General features: G+C 46.1%; 1 protein-coding gene across 7 annotated transcripts in view; it reads left to right on the top strand.

The window, feature by feature from the left end:
- Positions 1-3,345: 3,345 nt before the first annotated feature.
- TMOD1 (tropomodulin 1) overlaps positions 3,346-19,698 on the top strand; it is a 33,904-nt gene continuing 17,551 nt past the window's right edge. For 3 of the 7 annotated variants that reach the window (XM_083719581.1, XM_083719586.1, XM_083719585.1), the window contains exons 1-3: positions 3,346-3,655; positions 12,351-12,524; positions 15,128-15,284. In XM_083719581.1, coding sequence (XP_083575707.1) covers positions 12,405-12,524; positions 15,128-15,284 — 277 coding nt within the window. In that variant the 5' untranslated portion in view covers positions 3,346-3,655; positions 12,351-12,404. Of the gene's footprint in view, positions 3,656-3,897; positions 4,106-8,568; positions 8,712-10,271; positions 10,294-12,350; positions 12,525-15,127; positions 15,285-19,698 lie in introns of those variants that run through there. The other 4 variants (XM_083719582.1, XM_083719587.1, XM_083719583.1 and 1 more) reach the window with 3 other exon arrangements.

The raw sequence follows: 19,698 nt of genomic DNA, 5'->3' as shown, positions 1-19,698 counted from the left end.
CACCAGTGCTGTCTCCCCCACCAGTGATAGCAGAGCTAGGGAACCTGTGGCTCTCCAGATGTTGTTGGACTCCCACTAGCCCACTAGCCCCAGTCACCATAGCCAGTAAAAAATCCTGGATCATGTTCCTCATGTTTCTGTCGCTCTAAGGATCCTTCTCTCTCAATGACCAGTGTCCAGAGGTAGAGCTATCTGCTCTAGCACCCAGAGCGGCACACATGCTGTGCACCCGGGGGCGGGGTTAGCTGCCCGTGGCTCGGGGGGGTGCCACCCTCGGCGAGCATCTCAGGGGGGTGGGGAGAGGATGTAGTTTTCTTCGTTCCCTGCGTAGAAGATAATAAAACTCTTTAGCCATGTAGCTCATATTATCTCATCCTTCCACGTGCTGCTGGAATCTCTGCTGAATGGGGGAACATGCCTTGGAGCCTTATCAGAGGCTCAGGTCATTAAATTATCGTCGGGGGCGATTCCGGAGTAAAATGAGCTACATGGCTAAAGAGTTTTATTATCTTCTCCGCAGAGAGCAAAGAAAACTACATCCTCTCTCTGTGAGAGCAGAGAGCAACTGCACAACAAAGGAACAGGAAAACCACTAACGTCGTGTCCCGTCTCCCATGAGACTTCCAACAGTATAGAATGTGTCTGGAGTGTAAACAGAGTCCTGTGACTCTTAAGCAGCTGCTCAGTGGCAAACAGAAACTAACAGTGATGTCACCCCCCTCCCCAGGGATGACGCCCGGGGCATGCTGCACTCAACACCCCCCTTCCTCCACCAGTGCCACTGCCTTGCTGGCTCCCAGGGTGCAGTTTGGGGCACTATAAAATACCAAAGCCTTAATCACCAGGTCTGGCCCCTCGCCAGACCTGTGGGTCCATTTCTCTCTCTCACACACACACAGAGCCCCAGGAAGTCTTCCCACAAACAACCAGATCTTCCTCAGTTTTCTATCCCTTTCCTGCATGTCTCTCTGTGTGAATTTGATTGTGCTAGGATGTCCTCAAATTAGATGTGTTAGTAATACGGTGAGAGCAATTTTCTGCTTCAGATTCCGTTTCCTGCGCTCCTGTCATAGTCATCCCTGATTGCCTCATCTCTTCATCTCTCGAAAGGTCAATTGTCCTCTGCTTGGAGCCAATGATGGATCACAGGGATGCTCTGGGAAGATCACACTAGGACTCAGGATTTTAAAACCTGATTTATTATTAGATGGTGTTGTTAATTGGAAGACAATCTTACTCAGCTACGAGTGATCACCAGTGAAGAAGAGAAGGAGATGGAGAAGGAGAAGGAGAAGGAGAAGGAGAAGAAGAGTGTGATCATAATCTTTCTGGAAATTCTAACATTTTAATTGCATGGAGCAAGCAAAGCAGGTAGCATTTAAATAACAGTTGCAAATATTAGACACGGCTTGCTTTTTAATTTTTGTTCTTGAGAATCCGTGTGGTAAAGTCGATGAGATCTGGGAGGAACCCATCTTCAATCCCTGCTCAATCATGAAGCTCACTAGGTAACCTTAGGCCAATTGCTCTCAACTTAGTTTACATTATAGGCTGATTGTGAAGACAAGATGGGAGATTAGAGAAAATAATTCATTGGAGGGTATGTTAAGAATAAGGTTTAAAAAAAGGTAAAGGACCCCTGGACATTCAAGTCTAATGAGACTAAGGAAGCCGGTGTTTGTCCACAGACAGCTTTCCAGGTCATGTGGCCAGCATTGCTAAACCACTACTGGCGCAACGGGACACCGTGATGGAAACCAGAGCGCATGGAAACGCCGTTTACCTTCCCACCACAGCGGTATCTATTTATCTACTTGCACTGGTGTGCTTTCGAATTGCTAGGTTGGCAGGAGCTGGGACAGAGCAACAGGAGCTCACTCCATCACAGGGATTCGAACCGGCTACCTTCCGATCAGCAAGCCCAAGAGGCTCGGTGGTTTAGACCACAGCAGCACCCGCTCCCCTATGTTAGGAATATACTGTAACTATCAAAACTTCTTTAACCCTCTGTTGAATAAATAAATAAATCTAAACCTGGGATCAACTGCACCACAAAAAGTCTTATATATTTCCACCAGATATTAAACATAACTCATTTGCAGATTAAAAATCATGCCTTCACTGATAATTTTCCTTTTCCAGTAAAAATATATACACTCAGATCAATGGGATCAACAACACCCCAGATGTAAGGAAGAACAAATGGTTGATTAAAATTGGTGAAGTTTTGATGGGTGGCAGATTGGGACTAAGTGCTGACAGTCTGCAAACGACAGGAGTTGTTGTTCTAACAGATTGCACTTTTACAGAAGCCCTTTACTGTACAGTATTTTATTCAGTTAATGTAGTTTATGTAGTTTATTCAGTTAATGTAGTTTATGTTTATGTAGTTAAAAGCCGCAGGAGCAGAAAAATAAAGGAAAAGGGGGGAATGGCGCCCCTAGAGGTTACACGGATAACGACAAACTCCGCGGCTGTGTTTTTTTTTCCCTTCAAGGAGTTAAATAGCCACTTCGGTGTTTTTATTGTCTTCCGGGAACCACGTGCGTTTCTCCCGGTTTTTCTAAACGCCCCTTTGCACACTTACGGTTTGCGGCATAGATAGGCTCGACCACGCGGTTGCCATTCTGTGCACACCTAAAAGTGGCGGGGAAGAGAGATAGAGGTCTGTTGCACCCGGGGCGATTTGTAGCTTCGATGGGTGGGTGGGTATACCCTCCCCAGCAGGGGGGCCATTTGGGGGTGGGGCAGGTAATCCCCGCGTAATTAAGCACATGACGCAGCATACACACACTTTTTGAATGCTAATGTCCATCAATGGGGGGGGGGGGCTGCCTCCCTCAAATAAGTTAGGGGGGGCAAGGGGACATCGCCCCCTAGGAGCTCCTCAGGCATGGGCGTAGGCAGGGCGGCAAATCTAAATCAAGCAAATCAAAGCACTTAACTAAAAGCAGAAATGGTAGAGTGGTTTGGACAGATTTTTCTGCGCCGTTGGAGGCAAAACAACATTTTAAATAACTACTTGTGGAGACAGTTCATTCCGAATCTGCTAGACAGAGGATGATGACAGGTGGGGGGGGGGCAAATCTAAATCAAGCAAATAAATAAAAACACTTAACTAAAAGCAGAAACCGTAGAGTGGTTTGGACAGATTTTTCTGCGCCGTTGGAGTCAAAAGAATATTTAAAACAACTTGTGGAGACATTTTATTCCGAATCTGCTAGACAGAGGATGACGACAGGTGGGTGTCCTGCACCCCCCCCCCGACATAAATCCTAGCTACGCCCATGCTCCCAGGTAACAGTATAAGAGGCGGATCTCGCCTCCCCGCTAGCGATCCACAGTGGAATCGCCCTCTCCAGGCTCTCCTTGCCTCTTTTCCCACCCCCGGTGGCTGGGAAGAAGATCCACCCTTCTTTCCTCGGTGGATCTTGCCTGCCAGCCAGCCAGCCGGTGGGGGTGGGCGGCCTTCCCCTTCCGCCATCCTCTGGGCCGCATGACTGACAGAGGCGGCGGGAGGAGCCCCCCCCCCCGGCTCTCCTTTCCTGCGCAACTTTAAGAGCGCGCCTGTCCCCGGCGCGCGTCTCGGCGGCAGTCGGCGCGCGTCTTCCTGGCGCACCGCTCGGCAGGGCCACGGCCTGGGAGGCGGCAGCAGGTACAGAAGCGGGCGGGGTGGGGTGTGGGGAGGCCTGGGGGGGTCTCCTCCGGCTTGGGACACCCCCCCGAACCCCACCTATGTCCGAGAAACCCGGCGGCAGCCCGCCAAGCCATATGTGGCCAAAACATGCCGCGGTCACCACCGGGGACCGGCCGGGCGCAGCAGCAGAGCGCCTATAAATAGCCGAGTCGTCGTCCTCCCTCCCTCCCTGCCGCTGTTGCGTGGAGGGAGGGAGGGAGGGAGGGAGGAGGCGACGCCCCCCAACGCCTCGAATTCGGGAGCCCCTTGGCTCGTGCGAAAGCAGTGGGGCCACTGACGCGTGTATGGCAATGGCAAGACCAGGGTAGGCTAGGTTTGGCTGGAGTGTGGCAGGGCGAGACGCGCACCCGGAGGAAGCCTGCCTGAAAGTGGGACCCTGGAATGACAATACCCTTCAACATTTCTCCGGTAAAAATAGGAACGTCCTATTCAATATTATTATTATTATTATTATTATTATTATTATTATTATTATTATATTTATGTCCACCCATCTGGCAGGGTTCCCCCAGCCACTCTGGACAGCTTACAGCACTTATAAAAACTTATTAAGGCAACCTAGTAAGATGGGCAGGCAAATAATAATAATAATAATAATAATAATAATAATAATAATAATAATTGCCTGCCTATCTTAGTAGGTTGCCCCAGCCAGTATAATTTCTTATCTCCTTGGTCTGGGGGTCCCATAACCCCATACCCTCTGACATTTCTCTCATGAAAATAGGGACGTTCTGGGATCAAATCAGATTCTGTAAATCCGGGGCTGTCCCTGGAAAATAGGGACACTTGGAGGGTCTGGAATGGTCTCCTTTCAGACATTTTATCCAAACTCTTCCTGGACCTCTTCAGGAAGCAACCTGGTGCCAAAGAACTAGGCAGGTGACTCTCTTCCCCCCTCCCCAATTCCTCTTCTGACAGGGAGATAAGTGGGGCGGATGGGCAGTGGACCTTGCCACCTTAAAAGCTTTGGGCATTGCAAGAGACGAGCAGGCAGGGCCAGGAGGAAAGTTGTTGGCAACCCTTTTGGTGCCTCTGCCCAACTCAGTGCAAAGTTTCTCTCTCTCTGTGTGTGTGTGTGTGTGTGTGTGTAGAAGGGACGCTTCTAAATAAATCTCAGCGTCCTGACAATAAGCTGGCCAATAATAGTCTGTTAACGTACAGTAACAACATGCTTGAGAACTTGGGCGAGGGGACCCTGTAACTGCTTGGCATCCCAAAATGAGCAACGGACCATGCTGAATTTCCAGCAACTTGTCTTGAAGCATGTTTCAGGCTTTTAAATCTTGTTTATGCGCAGTAGGCTAGTTGTGCCCAGAAACCATGTGGCTTTGTGATGCATGTGAGGTACACATCTTGGGGCCCATACAGCTACATTGGTACTGTTAAATATGTTGCTTTGACCACCTCTGGATGCGACAGCCAATCCTTGGTTTTGGAAACTGTGCTGTTTGATGGACTTTCATCTTATTTTTCCTGACCCAGGAAGAGAAGAACCTCCTGTTCTTTATGCCAGGATTGGAGACAGTTTCTCTTTGCCTTTTTTTAATTTATGCACTCCCCAATAACCTAAGACAGTGAGTCATGAAGTGGGTGGGTTGCCATGCTGCAAGAGGGAATGTTACGCAGTGAAATGGTTGGCAGGCCAGTGTTGCCAGTTTTCTCAGATGTGCTCCTGTTCGTTGACAGTAACAACCAGAGCTGCCAGCTGACCAGAAGAAAACAGCCTAATTTGTTACTTTTGCAATAGGTAAAGGTAAAGGGACCCCTGACCATTAGGTCCAGGCGTGACCAACTCTGGGGTTGCGGCGCTCACCTCGCTTTATTGGCCGAGGGAGCCGGCGTACAGCTTCCGGGTCATGTGGCCAGCATGACTAAGCCGCTTCTGGCGAACCAGAGCAGCACATGGAAATGCCGTTTACCTTTCCGCCGGAGCGGTACCTATTTATCTACTTGCACTTTGACATGCTTTTGAACTGCTAGGTTGGCAGGAGCTGGGACCGAGCAACGGGAGCTCACCCTGTCGCGGGGATTCGAACTGCCGACCTTCTGATCAGCAAGTCCTAGGCTCTGTGGTTTAACCCACAGCGCCACCCACGTCCCAAAAAACACTTCTGCAATAGTGTTTCCGGGTCATGTGGCCAGCATGACTAAGCCGCTTCTGGTGAACCAGAGCAGCGCATGAAACACCGTTTACCTTCCCGCTGGAGTGGTACCTATTTATCTACTTGCACTTTGACGTGCTTTTGAACTGCTAGGTTGGCAGGAGCAGGGACCGAGCATCGGGAGCTCATCCTGTCGCGGGGATTCGAACTGCCGACCTTCTGATCGGCAAGCCCTAGGCTCTGTGGTTTAACCCACAGCGCCACCTGTGTCCCAGGTTGCGGTTAGGCATTGGTTAAATTTGGTTGGTGGAGGGGGTATGGTTGGCTGCCCCTCCAATGCTGCTGCTGCAAGGGTATTCCGTTAAAGGAATCCAGGGGCTTGCCATGCTCTTGTCCGAACCCCTGTCCTGGGCTAGGGCCAAGCAAGAGCCCCTGGGAGCATTTGGGGAGAGGTGAGGGCCTGGCGCCCAGCTCTATTGTCTCCCCAAAATGTTTTCCCTTACTCACTTTCGCAGGCTTGCAGATGTCAGTTCTGTTCCTACCTCTAGGTGGGAACAGATAGTCGCGAACCAATGCCTAAGCAACCACTCACATTCTGTAATCAAGAAAGTTGTGGCCAAAAAATTATGCCAAAATCCTTAAACAAAAATTCTGTCTGAATTGTGTTTTATTTGAGGGTGGCTTGGAGACCTCGAGATGCAATTGTTGCTAGACCACAACTCCCACCAGCCCCTTGAGTACCAGCCATGCTGTTGGGAGCCCAGCAATACAGTGGTGCCTCGCAAGACGAAATTAATCCGTTCCGTGAGGCTCTTCGTATAGCGGTTTTTTCGTCTTGCGAAGCAAGCCCATTGACAGCTTAGCGGATTAGCGCTATTAGCGGTTTAGCGGCTTTTAGCGATCAGCTGTTAAGCGGCTTATCAGCGGATCAGCTGATAAGCGGCTTAGCGGCTTAGGAAAAGGGGGGGGGAAGGAGGAAAAAACCGCAGGAACTCGCAAGACATTTTCGTCTTGCGAAGCAAGCCCATAGGGAAATTTGTTTTGCGAAGCGCCTCCAAAATGGAAAACCCTTTCGTCTAGCGGGTTTTCCGTCTTGCGAGGCGTTCGTCTTGCGGGGCACCACTCTATTCTGGAAAGCTACAGGTTGCCCCATCCCTGCTTGCGTGGGTGGGTGATACTATAGAGTTTGTTTTCTTTTCTTTTTTGCTTCAGGCAAGACTTAAGCTCCCCCTTCCCCCTGGTTGGTTGGTTCCCTTCATCTATTAATAAATAATAATAAAGAAAGGTGTTCAGGGTAAGAGACAAAAGATCCTTTTAGGATAACACTGAGCTTCCTGGAGCAGAGATTTTCAAACTGGTCTGCGGCCCAATGATGGTCCATTCAGGTATTGGCAGAAAAGTTTTCTAGCTTTCCTATCTACCTATTCCGATGGTGGAGATTGAGGTTGTTTTGGCCAAGGCTCACAAAGTCCTGGCCTAGAACCATCTTCAAGAGTAGCCCTATATAAAGCACATTACAGTAGCCCTGATAGGAGGTTACTGGAACATGCAGAACAATGGTTTGGAGCAATTGTTACCATTGGTGTGTGCTCATCTGGCAATCAGGTCTTGGCAGGGTTTAAAATCTTACCAAATCTCTTTGATCTCAGAGATAATGGTGGGGCAAAATAACTGCATGTGTGTGCCCAAGGAACAGCAGTGTTTCTAGTTCGGCCTCGGTCCTGTATACCTGAAGGAGTGTCTCCACCCCCATCGTTCAGCCCAGACACTGAGATCCAGTGCCGAGGGCCTTCTGGCAGTTCCCTCATTGCGAGAAGTGAGGTTACAGGGAACCAGACAGAGGGCCTTCTCGGTAGTGGCACCCGCTCTGTGGAATGCCCTCCCATCAGATGTCAAGGAAATAAGCAGCTATCTTATCTTTAAAAGACATCTGAAGGCAGCCCTGTTTAGGGAAGTTTTTAATATTTAATGCTGTATTGTTTTTAACACTTGATTGGGAGCCGCCCAGAGTGGCTGGGGAGACTCAGCCAGATGGGCGGGGTATAAATAATAAATTATTATTATTATTTTTATATTCTGGGCAAATCACCTCCTGCTCTCTCCAAAGCCATTATTTGTCTCAGCCTTTCTTTGGCTTGTCGTACAGTTTTGTTCCAACCGGGAGAAAGGGGGAAAGCATTTGAAACAGCTGCGACTCAGATGATTTATGAGATATTTGCACCATTTAAAAATCATTGCTCTGTAACTTACAACTTGTTTTTGCTGAACTTATGTGCCGGTGTAGTGCCCTGTAAATCAAACTTGCTACACAGTGTTATGGAATGGCAATGCTGGGGTTTGGACAATTGAGTAGTAGAAGGAATTGTTTCTTTTCTTTTCTTTTCTTTTTTCATACATTCCGGCAGTTTAAAAGCAGCCCTCTTGGATTTGTTGGGATGCTTTTATTTTCTTCTCATTTAAGCTCGAAAGCTTCTGCCCTCAATCAATGGAGTGTTACATTTCTACATATAAGGCGTTTTGGTCAACTAAGACCTTCTTGGGGCGCAAGCTTGGGCAGCGTGTCTAGAGATCCTGGGCTGCCTAGATTACAAGACCTCCATCTCAGCCTCACTGATGTGGTCCAAAAGAAAGCAGAGCAAAACCTTTGGCACCAGCTTGGCTGCAGGAGTTGCTGGAAGCAGGCCTTCAAGGCGCCATCCAACCATCGTAGGGGCTCCATTCCAAATTAGCCTTTTCTTCTCCTGAAGATAACCTGCAAGGCAGCAGAGGTTTAGGATTAAGGCTGGGCGATATCGGCCTTAACCAACCTTTCAAAATTGTGACGTATCAGCAGCCAAACATCGTGATGTAGTGATAGATCACGATGTTGAAAAGCAGAGGGAGGAACAAGCTGGGCTGATGCAGCCAGGGTGGATTTGATTTAAATCAAATCGATTTAAATCACGATTTAAATCACTAGTCAGTAACACTTGATTTAATTCACTAGTCAGTAATACTTGATTTATTTTTTAAATTTTTTTACAGAAAGACTCATTCTTGCTGGTATCATCTTAATATTTACAACCCGATGAAGGTTTCCTTTTTGGAATAATAAATTTTCAGAGTAGTTTTTACAGTTATATCAAAAATTACTGATTTGGTTCTAGTATTAGAAATACATAGACCGATGATTAATAAATTAACTGTTTATATTTGGAAAGCTTTTCTGGTGTACTTTATTGGAAGGAGAAAAATAACCATTTCCTTAATAACTATTTATTGAACTAAAACAATAACATTATAGCATATGTATCCATGTTTGTTAACTGATGTGGTTAAACAATTTAAAAAAACAACAACCCAAAACCTTAGACTGAGTTTTAGCACACATGGAAGACCTAAAACAAATCCTTGTTTCCTGATGAAAAGCCTTTGGACTATAATGTAACTGAAATAGAAACTATCTTTAGAAAGATTTTTCTTCCAAAAGCATTTTACATTAAAAATCTGATTTAAATAAAAAATAATCCGATATAATTTTTAAAAAATGATTTTTTGATTTTTTAAAAAAATCATTGATTTTTATCTACCCTCCCTCTTACAGAGTCACTTTTATCTGCATATAAAAAAATTAAGTCATGCCATGCTAAGGAAGATGTTTGGTTTTGATTGACCGTTAAAGAAATGAATTAGAGTTAACTTTTCTGCAGTGTATATTTTTATACCAATAATATTTTATACCAGAGGTCTAAACTTAGGTCAGCAGTAGCTTTTCCCTGTTGCAAAATATTCAGCCTGGTTGCAACCAGTGTAAATGTTATGAATTCTTTGGATTCTGCATTAATGTCTTTGAAAACAGATAATAATAAATTCTTGGCATTTTTGGCAGTATTGTGTCCCCTTTCCGTCTGGTTTAGAAGCAGGATAGAAACGTTTCGAATAAATGAATGTTTAAGAATGTGAACAGTTCAGCAATACAACCAAGCGCTCAAGTGATAGATGAGTGCTAAGTTAGATTAGTGATGATGACATTGGGTGGTATTATTATTACTATTTATTTATTATTATATTTTGAATTTATATACTGCCCTATACCCAGCGGTCTCAGGGTGGTTCACAGAATATAATCAAGATATAAAACCACAAAATACCTAAAAAATAGAAACAACAACCCAATAGCCCCCCCCCCCAAAAAAACCACATTTTAAAAGGGCATAGGATGTAAATCGGATCAACCAAAGGCCTGGTTTAAAAGGAACATTTTTGCCTGGTGTCTAAAAGTGTATAATGAAGGCACCAAGCGAACTTCCCTGGGGAGAGCATTCCACAGGCAGGGGGCCACTGCAGAGAAGGCCCCTTCTCGTGTTGCCACCCTCCGGACCTCTAAAGGAGAAGGCACATGAAGGAGGGCCTCAGAAGATGATCTCAGGGTCTGGGCAGGTTCATATGGAAAGAGGCGGTCCTTGAGGTATTGCAGTCCTGAACCGTTTATTAAGCTCATTTTTACTCCAGGTAGACCTTTTGAAATTACTGGACCGACCTTAGTCATATTAATTTATTTCAATGGGTCTACTCTGAGTAACACTTAATTCAGGGGTCAGCAACCTTTTTCAGCCGTGGGCCAGTCCACTGTCCCTCAGACCTTGTGGGGGGCCGGACTATATTTTGGAGGGGGGGAAATGAATTCCTATGCCCCACAAATAACCCAGAGATGCATTTTAAATAAAAGCACACATTCTACTCAAGTAAAAACACACAGATTCCCAGACCGTCGACGGGCCGGATTCAGAAGGCAATTGGGCTGGATCCGGCCCCTGGGCCTTAGCTTGCCTACCCATGACTTAATTGAATACCACCAATTGAGTTTAGATGGCTTCTTCATGTGCCTCCTCTGCAAGAGGTCTAGAGAATAGCAACATGAGACCAGGCCTTTCCGTCACTGGCTTTCCACTTGTGCAATATTGTCCCTAGAGAGCAGGGCTGGATTTAGGTTTGATGAGGCCCTAAGCTGCTGAAGGTAATAGGGCCCTTTATATGGCCAGCTGTCCTTTGTCAACAACAAACTGTCACTGTTTTTTGTGTTGAATATACACTATATAGTAATTTATGGACCTAATAGGTATCTAAAGCCATTTGCACAGAACAAATAGGAGCCTACACAACACAAAACATTGTTGCTGTATGTAGGTTTTATTTTATTTGTTTTTTATCTTATACAGTATTTTGGAAATGTACATCCAGGTTTTATTCATTTAAACTTTTTGGGGGCCCCCAAGAGAGTGGGGCCCTAAGCTATAGCTTGTTTAGCTTATACGTTGATCCTGCACTGCTAGAGAGACCTGCTTTGCACCTTCATTACAGATCTTTAAGCACCAGGCAAAAACATTTCTCTTCTCCCAGGCCTTTGGCTAATTGAAGCAATCTATGGCCTTTAATGGGATGCAGGTGGTGTTGTGGGTTAAACCACAGAGTCTAGGGCTTGCCGATCAGAAGGTCGGCGGTTCGAATCCCCGCGACGGGGTGAGCTCCCGTTGCTCAGTCCCTGCTCCTGCCAACCTAGCAGTTTGAAAGCACGTCAAAGTGCAAGTAGATAAACAGGTACCGCTCCGGCGGGAAGGTAAACGGCGTTTCCGTGCGCTGCTCTGGTTCACCAGAAGCGGCTTAGTCATGCTGGCCACATGACCCGGAAGCTGTATGCCGGCTCCCTCGGCCAATAAAGCGAGATGAGCGCCGCAACCCCAGAGTCACAGAAGCCATCCCAGGGTTTTATTTGATCCCAGAATATCCCGGTTTCCCTTTTTCCTCCCCTCCATCTCTTGGAGAACAATTAAAAGTGGTGTGTGTGGATAGGTGCAAAAACAGAGTCCTGTTTATACTGAAAATAAAATACCTGCACAAAAAGAATTTTACAAGGTGGGTGTGAGGGTTCCCCTGTTTCTCTGCACTTAAAAAAGTGTTGTAGTCCTGTGGTTTACCAACAGCACCATGTTTTCCTTGAGTACCCATGCAATCCACATTGTAGGACATAATTTCTGTGAGCATTCCAAGATGTGTGATGCAGCTGAAAAGCAACAGAGACTCTCAGACTCTCATTTAAGTGCACAGAAAGTCATCTACATCCCTAAATTTCAGGAAACTTTGCCCATCCATCCCAGAGTCATTGGGGGTATCTTTGCCTCCCCCACAAATTGCCAAACGACAACAAACTCTACTGAAAATTGCAGTGCAGGACTAATAACTGTAAGTTCATCAATCTGTTCTTGATTCAATTCTTTAGTAGAGTTGAGCTCTGGCAACTGAACCAACTGTGAAACCAAAAATGGGCCGGATTCAGCTAAATAGTTATGCTAGCGGGAGTCAATGCAACAAGTCCTTCTCTCCCCACACTTCCCCCCAAATTGGCTCTGAGGAAGGGGGGAAGGAGACCCACTAGAACAATTCGGGACAGGGTGGGTGTGTTTGGGTGGGTGTAAGATGGTTCCATTGGCCACTCAAGGCTTGCAGTCATAGAACGAACATGGTAGCACAATGTTTAAATTCCATCTTATATTTTGTACTTTCTCTATTAGAAACATACAGATTGTATATTAGAGAGAAGCTCTTGAGAGCAAGAATTCTGCAGGATGTCGTACCGAAAAGAACTAGAGAAATACCGAGATCTGGATGAAGATCAGATCCTTGGAGCGCTGACAGAAGAAGAGATCAAGATGTTAGAGGATGAACTGGTGGACCTAGACCCTGATGTAAGTGATTTTAAAGAACAGGTCATGTGATACTTATTGAATTGTGTGAAAACATATACGTCGGGCATCCTAAGCAATGAAATATAAATAAATAGGGGACCCTTCTGCTACTCTTTGCAGTGGTAGACCATCTTTGGATCTGCTTGGGCTTTCCTTCGCCCTCTTTCCCTCCCGACTCTCCTTGGACGTGAGCCAGGTTTGATACACAGTCTATTTTGGAATCTTACACCTTCGCTGTCTGCTTAATTTGAAGCAGACTCTTGCCTGCAAATGTCGGCGCCACGCTCTGTTTGGTGGTGTCAGGAATACTAGAATTGCCCCCTTGGTTCAGATCATAGAGTCATAGAATCTTGTTTAGATTTTTCCTTGGCTGTCACTCCTGATTAAAAAGATGCTGCTTTAATTCCTTTTGATGATCTGCTATTGCTACTGGGAAACTGAGACATGGTTTAAATGTTACGTGAACGAGCCTTGGCCTCCCCTTTCCCTCTTTCCCTCCAGTACACCTGCGAGGAGAAGATTGGAAGTACAGTACAGTCGTACCTTGGCTGTTGAACAGAATGCGTTCCAGAAGTCTTTTCGACTTCCGAAACTGTTCAACAACCAAGGTGTGGCTTCTGATTGGCTGCATGAGCCGCTTCGGACGTTTGGCTTCCAAAAAACTTTCGCAAACCGGAACTGCGTTCAGGAGCCAAAACAGACGAGTACCAAAGCGTTTGACAACCAAGGTACGGCTGTAGTTTGTTCTGTGATGCTTCCCCAATGTGACTACGTCATTGCCATCTGGAGAAGCACAGCACACAAAAAAACTGAAATGTTTGTGCTATTAAAAAGTTACAAGATTTAAGCAGGAAGCTTCAGGGCAAAGTTGTATGTTGACTCCGAAACATTTGGAGGTGCAGACAGTATTGAAAGGGGGATCGCATATAACTGGCCCAATGCCATTGTTGGCACAAAACATCAGAAATGCACAAGAAAAAGAACATCTGGAGGGGCTCTAAGGTTCTTTTGTATTTTGCTAAACCAGGGGTCAGCAGACTTTTTCATCAGGGGGCCAGTCCACTGTCCCTCAGACCTTGTGGGGGGCTGGACTATATTTTGAAGGGAAAAAATGAACGAATTCCTATGCCCCACAAATAACCCAGAGATGCATTTTAAATAAAAGGATACATTCCACTCATATAAAAACATGCTGATTCCCGGACAGTCTGCAGGCCGGATTTAGAAGGCGATTGGGCTGGATCCAGCCCCCGGGCCTTAGTTTGCCTACCCATGTGCTAAACTCTCTCTTAGAGACACCTTTCATACTAAGCTGCAAAGGTGTGCTGTTTTCTTTGGGTAGGGGGAGTCTGTTGCTACTTTTGCGTGTTTCCACTCGCCTTCTTCCCCACGTACAGTAAGAATATTTGCCTATATGTAAATACCACAAAAATGTCCACTGTCTCCATGCTGTTTTCGCCGCACACGGAAGCCAAATTTGTGAAGAGGAATTAGTGATTTTTGTGCCAGAGACAGCCATTTCTCCGGTAGGGTTGAAATGTAGACCTCCTACATTCGTGATGGGATAACCCAAAATTATGCACAGTGGGTGGAATTCAGCATTCCATCGATGTAAGCGTTTTGGCTTGTGAGATGGAATGATCCTCCCCCTCACACACTTTTCAGAGAGTTCTCACACCCACCCCCAAGCCAGTGTTCGGGGGACCTGACAGAATGAGAGGGGGGACAGAGACCCATTGCAGAAGCCCTTCTATAGGGCTTCTGCTGACAGCAGGAGTGCCGTCCATAGGGGGCTTCAGCCCCCTCAATATCTGTGGGCGGGCGGCTGAACGCCTCCAATATTGAGGGCCCCCCAAACGGATCAGCCTTCCACCTGCAAACATGTCAGGAGCTCAGCCTACACTCGAGTAGGACCCTGGCAGAGACACATGCCCGACTGCCATGTTCTCCTCCTCCTGGTCGATCGTTCAGGAGCTTCAAAAGCTTTCTTCAGCCCGAACATCACAGCGACCAACAGACACCGGCACATTTAGGGATCCGCAGAGTTTGCGCAGTTGCGTAACAGACCTCAGCAACTCAGCATTTTGGCTAATCTACTTTATTTGCATACAAACACACACGGAGCACTGCAAGATGGCTCCCTCTCTGTTCCAGTCAGCAGGTGCAAAGAGGTGTATTTGCCACGCAGACATTTCTTCCAGTTCCTCTGTACTGAGAGGTCAGAACAGTGGCAACAGATTTACTCACAGATATTTATTTTTATGTTTTTGGGAGCCATGGTGTGGCTCCCTGGCTGAAACTGCCTGGCATTCATGGTGGGAGATGCAAAACCAGTAAAGATGGGGGGGAAATGGAATGATATGTTCTGGAAAAGGGTCATGGCTGGCTGTTTGGAACCCTGGAGAGGATCACTCCACGCTGCAACATTTTGTTGCAGATTCCACTTACCTCTTTAAAAAGAACTTACCTGGTCATCTTCCCTACACACTGTGGATACAGTCAGATGGGCACAGTCAGTGTGCGGTGTTTCAGCGGTATCTTATATTTAAGAATATGGTCTGAAAAGTGATGGTGTGTTTTCGCTCCCCTTCTCCGAAATCTAGAATGCATTATTGCCTGCAGGAATGAGACAGAGAGATCAAACGAAGAAAACACCCACTGGCCCCTTTAAAAGAGATGACCTACTCGCCCATCTGGAGAAGCAGGCAAATGAGATTAAAGACCGAGAAGATCTGGTTCCTTTTACAGGGGAGAAAAGAGGTATGAGACAGTCAAGTAACTATGCCCGGGTGTTTCTCAAGTTTGGGGTAGGTCTTCTCTGGATTTTCAGTTAGCCCCACTGAATGAATCAAGGTGATGTTGAAGGTTAAATCTCCTTTTTCATATACCATTCATTTCATTAATGGTTGCTCAGGCCAACTTCCCATTGACTTGGCCTGGTTCGCACATCACATTAAACCATAGTTCTTAAAGCAAACCATGGTTTCATGTGAGTGTGCAGCCTGCTGGGGAACACTACTCAAAAGTTCTCGCAGCGCTCCTCCCCTGCTCCTGCCATACTGTGGACAAAAGTTAGCAGAGTGCAGCATGCCATGTTATCCAGATGTTGGCTTCTGGTTTCTTTCCACCCAATAAACCCCGAGTGCTAAGCCACGGACAAACCTTAGTTGCCACTAACGGCACGACAAGCCAGACTCTTGACTTGCTCACATGCTGCTCACTCACATTAAATCGTAAGTGTGTTTTAGGCCACTGTGTCATGAGAGATGCATGTAGATTGACGTTCGTATTGGGTTTAGGAATGCAGAAAATTCATAACCCGTCTCCAAGATTATATCCACTAGTGGCCAAAACTGTGGAAACCTTTTGGGGGAAATGTATTTCCGAGGTTTGATGGCTCATAGCACTCTTTCTTTTTGGAGTAATACCATAAAATTATATATCAGTGGGAAGATAATTTAATGGAGAATGTAACGCAACAAAGTTTGTTCAATTATCTGCATTCTATTAAAAGTTATAGCCAAATAACCAGAAAAAAGGAAGCACAACTTGCTTAAGTTGATATGCAGTAGCTTTCCTTCATTTGAATGTGGCCAGTGCTTTTTTTTCTGGGGGGAACGCAGGGGTAGGCATACCCCTAAACATTTTGTGAATCTAAGTTTGGCCTCATTGGGGGGCAGTATTTCAATATGAGTAGGAAAATGAGAGTACATCTAAATATCTTTTTAGAAAAAAAGCACTGAATGTAGCCATTCTTCTGCTTGCACTCGGGGAGAAAGGGAGAGAGAGAGAGAGAGAGAGAGAGAGAGAGAGAGAGAGAGAAAGCCATGAGGCAGAGGGGTGATTTAGATGTTGTGCTCTCCATGTGGAGACTGTCGAAAGCCCTTCCCTACGGGGCTGGTCTGTGTGGGGTGAGTCGCATTTCAAAGGGCCTTGCCCTGTTTGGCACATCGCTGGCAACGCCACCGCTGGCATTTCCACTTCACAAACAATTGGCCAATCACTTGCTGCAGATCGCTGCTGCTAGGAAGGGATTATAAAATGTACATGGGCCCACAGTAGTCGGAGTCATGGGGGTGCAGGTGGCGCTGTGGTCTAAACCACAGAGCCTCTTGGGCTTGCTGATCACAAGGTTGGCGGTTCTAATCCCCGCGACAGTGTGAGCTCCCGTTGCTTTATCCCAGCTCCTGCCAACCTAGCAGTTCGAAAGCACACCAGTGCAAGTAGATAAATAGGTACCGCTGCGGCGGGAAGGGAAACGGCGTTTCCATGTGCTCTGGTTTCTGTCACGTTGCGCCAGAAGCGGTTTAGTCATGCTGGCCACATGACCCGGAAAGCTGTCTATGAGAGCCACACCCCATAGTTGCCTTTGACTGGACTTAACCATCTAGGGGTCCTTTACCTTTTTATTTTTCTTTAGTCGGAGTCCCTACTCCTGTGAAAAGGCAGCATCCCATAAATGTTGAGTAGCCAGGATAAGCTGAATTACACGTCCATGTTACGGCTGAGTCCAGGGAAGGCACAGCTGCCTTCATACAAGGGCATCTCCTTGGCTATTGTGGTAAATGGGATGGTGGAGAGGATGAAACTTGTGTCTGATCCAGCAATGCTCTTATGTTTTAATTAGACATGCATGGTAGCAAAATTCCATATTTCAAGCTTCCCTGAACTCTGGACTAGGTGGGCTTTTGTTTTGATCCAGTAAGACAACTCTTCCTTTACAGTGGTACCCCGGGTTAAGAACTTAATTCGTTCCGGAGGTCCGTTCTTAACCTAAAACTGTTCTTAACCTGAAGCACCACTTTATCTAATGGGGCCTCCCGCTGCCGCTGCGCGATTTCTGTTCTCATCCTGAAGCAAAGTTCTTAACCCGAGGTACTATTTCTGGGTTAGCGGAATCTGTAACCTGAAGCGTATGTAACCTGAAGTGTCTGTAACCCGAGGTACCACTGTATGTGGTTGCCAAACACACACTGTTTGTCCCATCAGCCCTTTTATTTTGGAATATATAGTGACACACATTGAACGTTACTGGAAACCGAGCATTTTCTCAATTTTAAACCCGCTCCATAATCTCTCCTCCCCTCCTTCATTTCCTCTTGGAAGCCCAGCCAGCCTGTCACCTGCCATTTGGGAGCACTAAACCCAGGTAAACGTTGGAAATCCGATAACCAATGAAACAACAGGAATACACATATCAAAAGAAAAAAGGGGGGTTACACTCTGAACAACACAGAACCACAAAATCAGTCTTTGGAAATTTTCTTAGCAATATATCTAAGATCAATAAAATGGAGACCGGGGAGTGGAGTGGAATGATTGTACCAGTGGCATTTTCCCCCCAAGTTACATTTTAAGTCAAAATTCCTATTGCCTGATGTTAGTGAGCATGCGGATCTTTGCCTCTGTAAAAGTCCACCCTTTCTCTTCTTCAGTACAGTGGTACCTCAGGTTACATACGCTTCAGGTTACATACGCTTCAGGTTACAGACTCCACTAACCCAGAAATAGTGCTTCAGGTTAAGAACTTTGCTTCAGGATAAGAACAGAAATCATGCTCTGGCGGCGCGGCAGCAGTGGGAGGCCCCATTAGCTAAAGTGGTGCTTCAGGTTAAGCAGTGGCGTAGCGTGGGGGGTGCAGGGGGGGCCGGTCGCACCGGGCGCAACATCTGGGGGTTAGGGTTTGGGGGCGCAAATCCGCGGGTTAGGGGGCGCAAATCCACGGGTTAGGGGGCGCAAATCCACGGGTTAGGGGGCGCAAATTACTTGCCTTGCCCCGGGTGCTGACAACCCACGCTACGCCACTGAGGTTAAGAACAGTTTCAGGTTAAGAACGAACCTCCGGAACGAATTAAGTACTTCACCCAAGGTACCACTGTATATGCTTTTTAAAATCTAAAGTGACTAGACAGGGCAGTACCATAAAGGATTTCAAAAATTATTTTTTCTTGATCTCGAGGGGCAACCAGGGAGCAGTTGGTTCTTTTGTGAGGCCTAAATTTAGCCACGCTCAGCCTTCGAGCGGCTTTTGGGATAGCGTGGTCTTTGTTCTCCTCTCCATTCTGCGTCGCAGGGGCAGCAAGGACAAAAATAGCCCCAGTGTCACATTCCATGCCTGGAGCAATGAGTATGCTATCTCATTTACAGGCGTCTCCCAGATTGTTTTCTTTAAAAGTGCCTGGTTTTTTTTCCTTTCTTCAGGCTGCTCGTGTTTTCACTATTAAAATTTTGGTGTGGATCTTTCAAAATCCAGCTTTTATAGAACGTTTATTGAACTTCTCTCCCCCCCTTTTAGTGGAAAAATAACTAAACAGGTATTAAAAATAGATAAACTTTTCCCCTCTGACCAAAACCACCTTGTAATCTATGTATTTTTCCTTACAATTTACTGTATTGTTCGCTCTATAAGACGCACCAGACCAGACCATAAGACACACCTAGTTTTTGGAGGAGGAAAACAAGAAAAAAAATATTCTGAATCCCAGAAGCCAGAACAGCAAGAGGGATCGCTGCACAGCGAAAGCAGCGATCCCTCTTGCTGTTCTGGTTTCTGGGATAGCTGCGCAGCCTGCATTTGCTCCATAAGACGCACACACATTTCCCCTTACTTTTTAGGAGGGAAAAAGTGAGTCTTATAGAGCAAAAAATATGGTAGTGGTTGATTGTTCTATACTATTTTCAACCCTTTGTCCCTGCTCCTGTGTGTGTGTTTACTTTGAAGATTTTGCTGAAAGGACATCTGTAGGAGGTCACTAGTTGGACCCAGAACTGGTGAGGCTCATTTGACATAAGTAGGAAACCGAGCCTTCGGTATAATGGGCCCCCTCTTGTGGAATGCTCTTCCGATAGAGATTAAGCAGGAGCCTTCTGAACGAACTTTCAAACATTTGCTGAAAACTATTCTGTGCTGCCAGGCTTATGCAGACAATTAAGAAAAACATTCTTTGTAAAAGTCAGCTGCTGACCTTTTAATTTTTTAATAATTGGTTTGTCATTTTTTAAATCGTATTGTTGTTCGTTTTTGTAAAAAACAAAACAAAATTGCAGTGTACAATTATTTTTATAAATAAAATAGATATACAATATTACATATCTCCTGTCTATCTGATATCAGAATGCCATCGTTACTACCAAAAGCCCTACTAAACAGTACAGTGGTACCTCGGTTTTTGAA

The sequence above is a fragment of the Podarcis gaigeae genome (genome assembly GCF_964106915.1).
Source record: "Podarcis gaigeae genome assembly, chromosome: 17".
NCBI lineage: Eukaryota > Metazoa > Chordata > Lepidosauria > Squamata > Lacertidae > Podarcis > Podarcis gaigeae.
The sequence above is the reverse complement of the archived record's forward strand: the minus strand, read 5'-3'. Positions and strand labels throughout refer to the sequence as shown.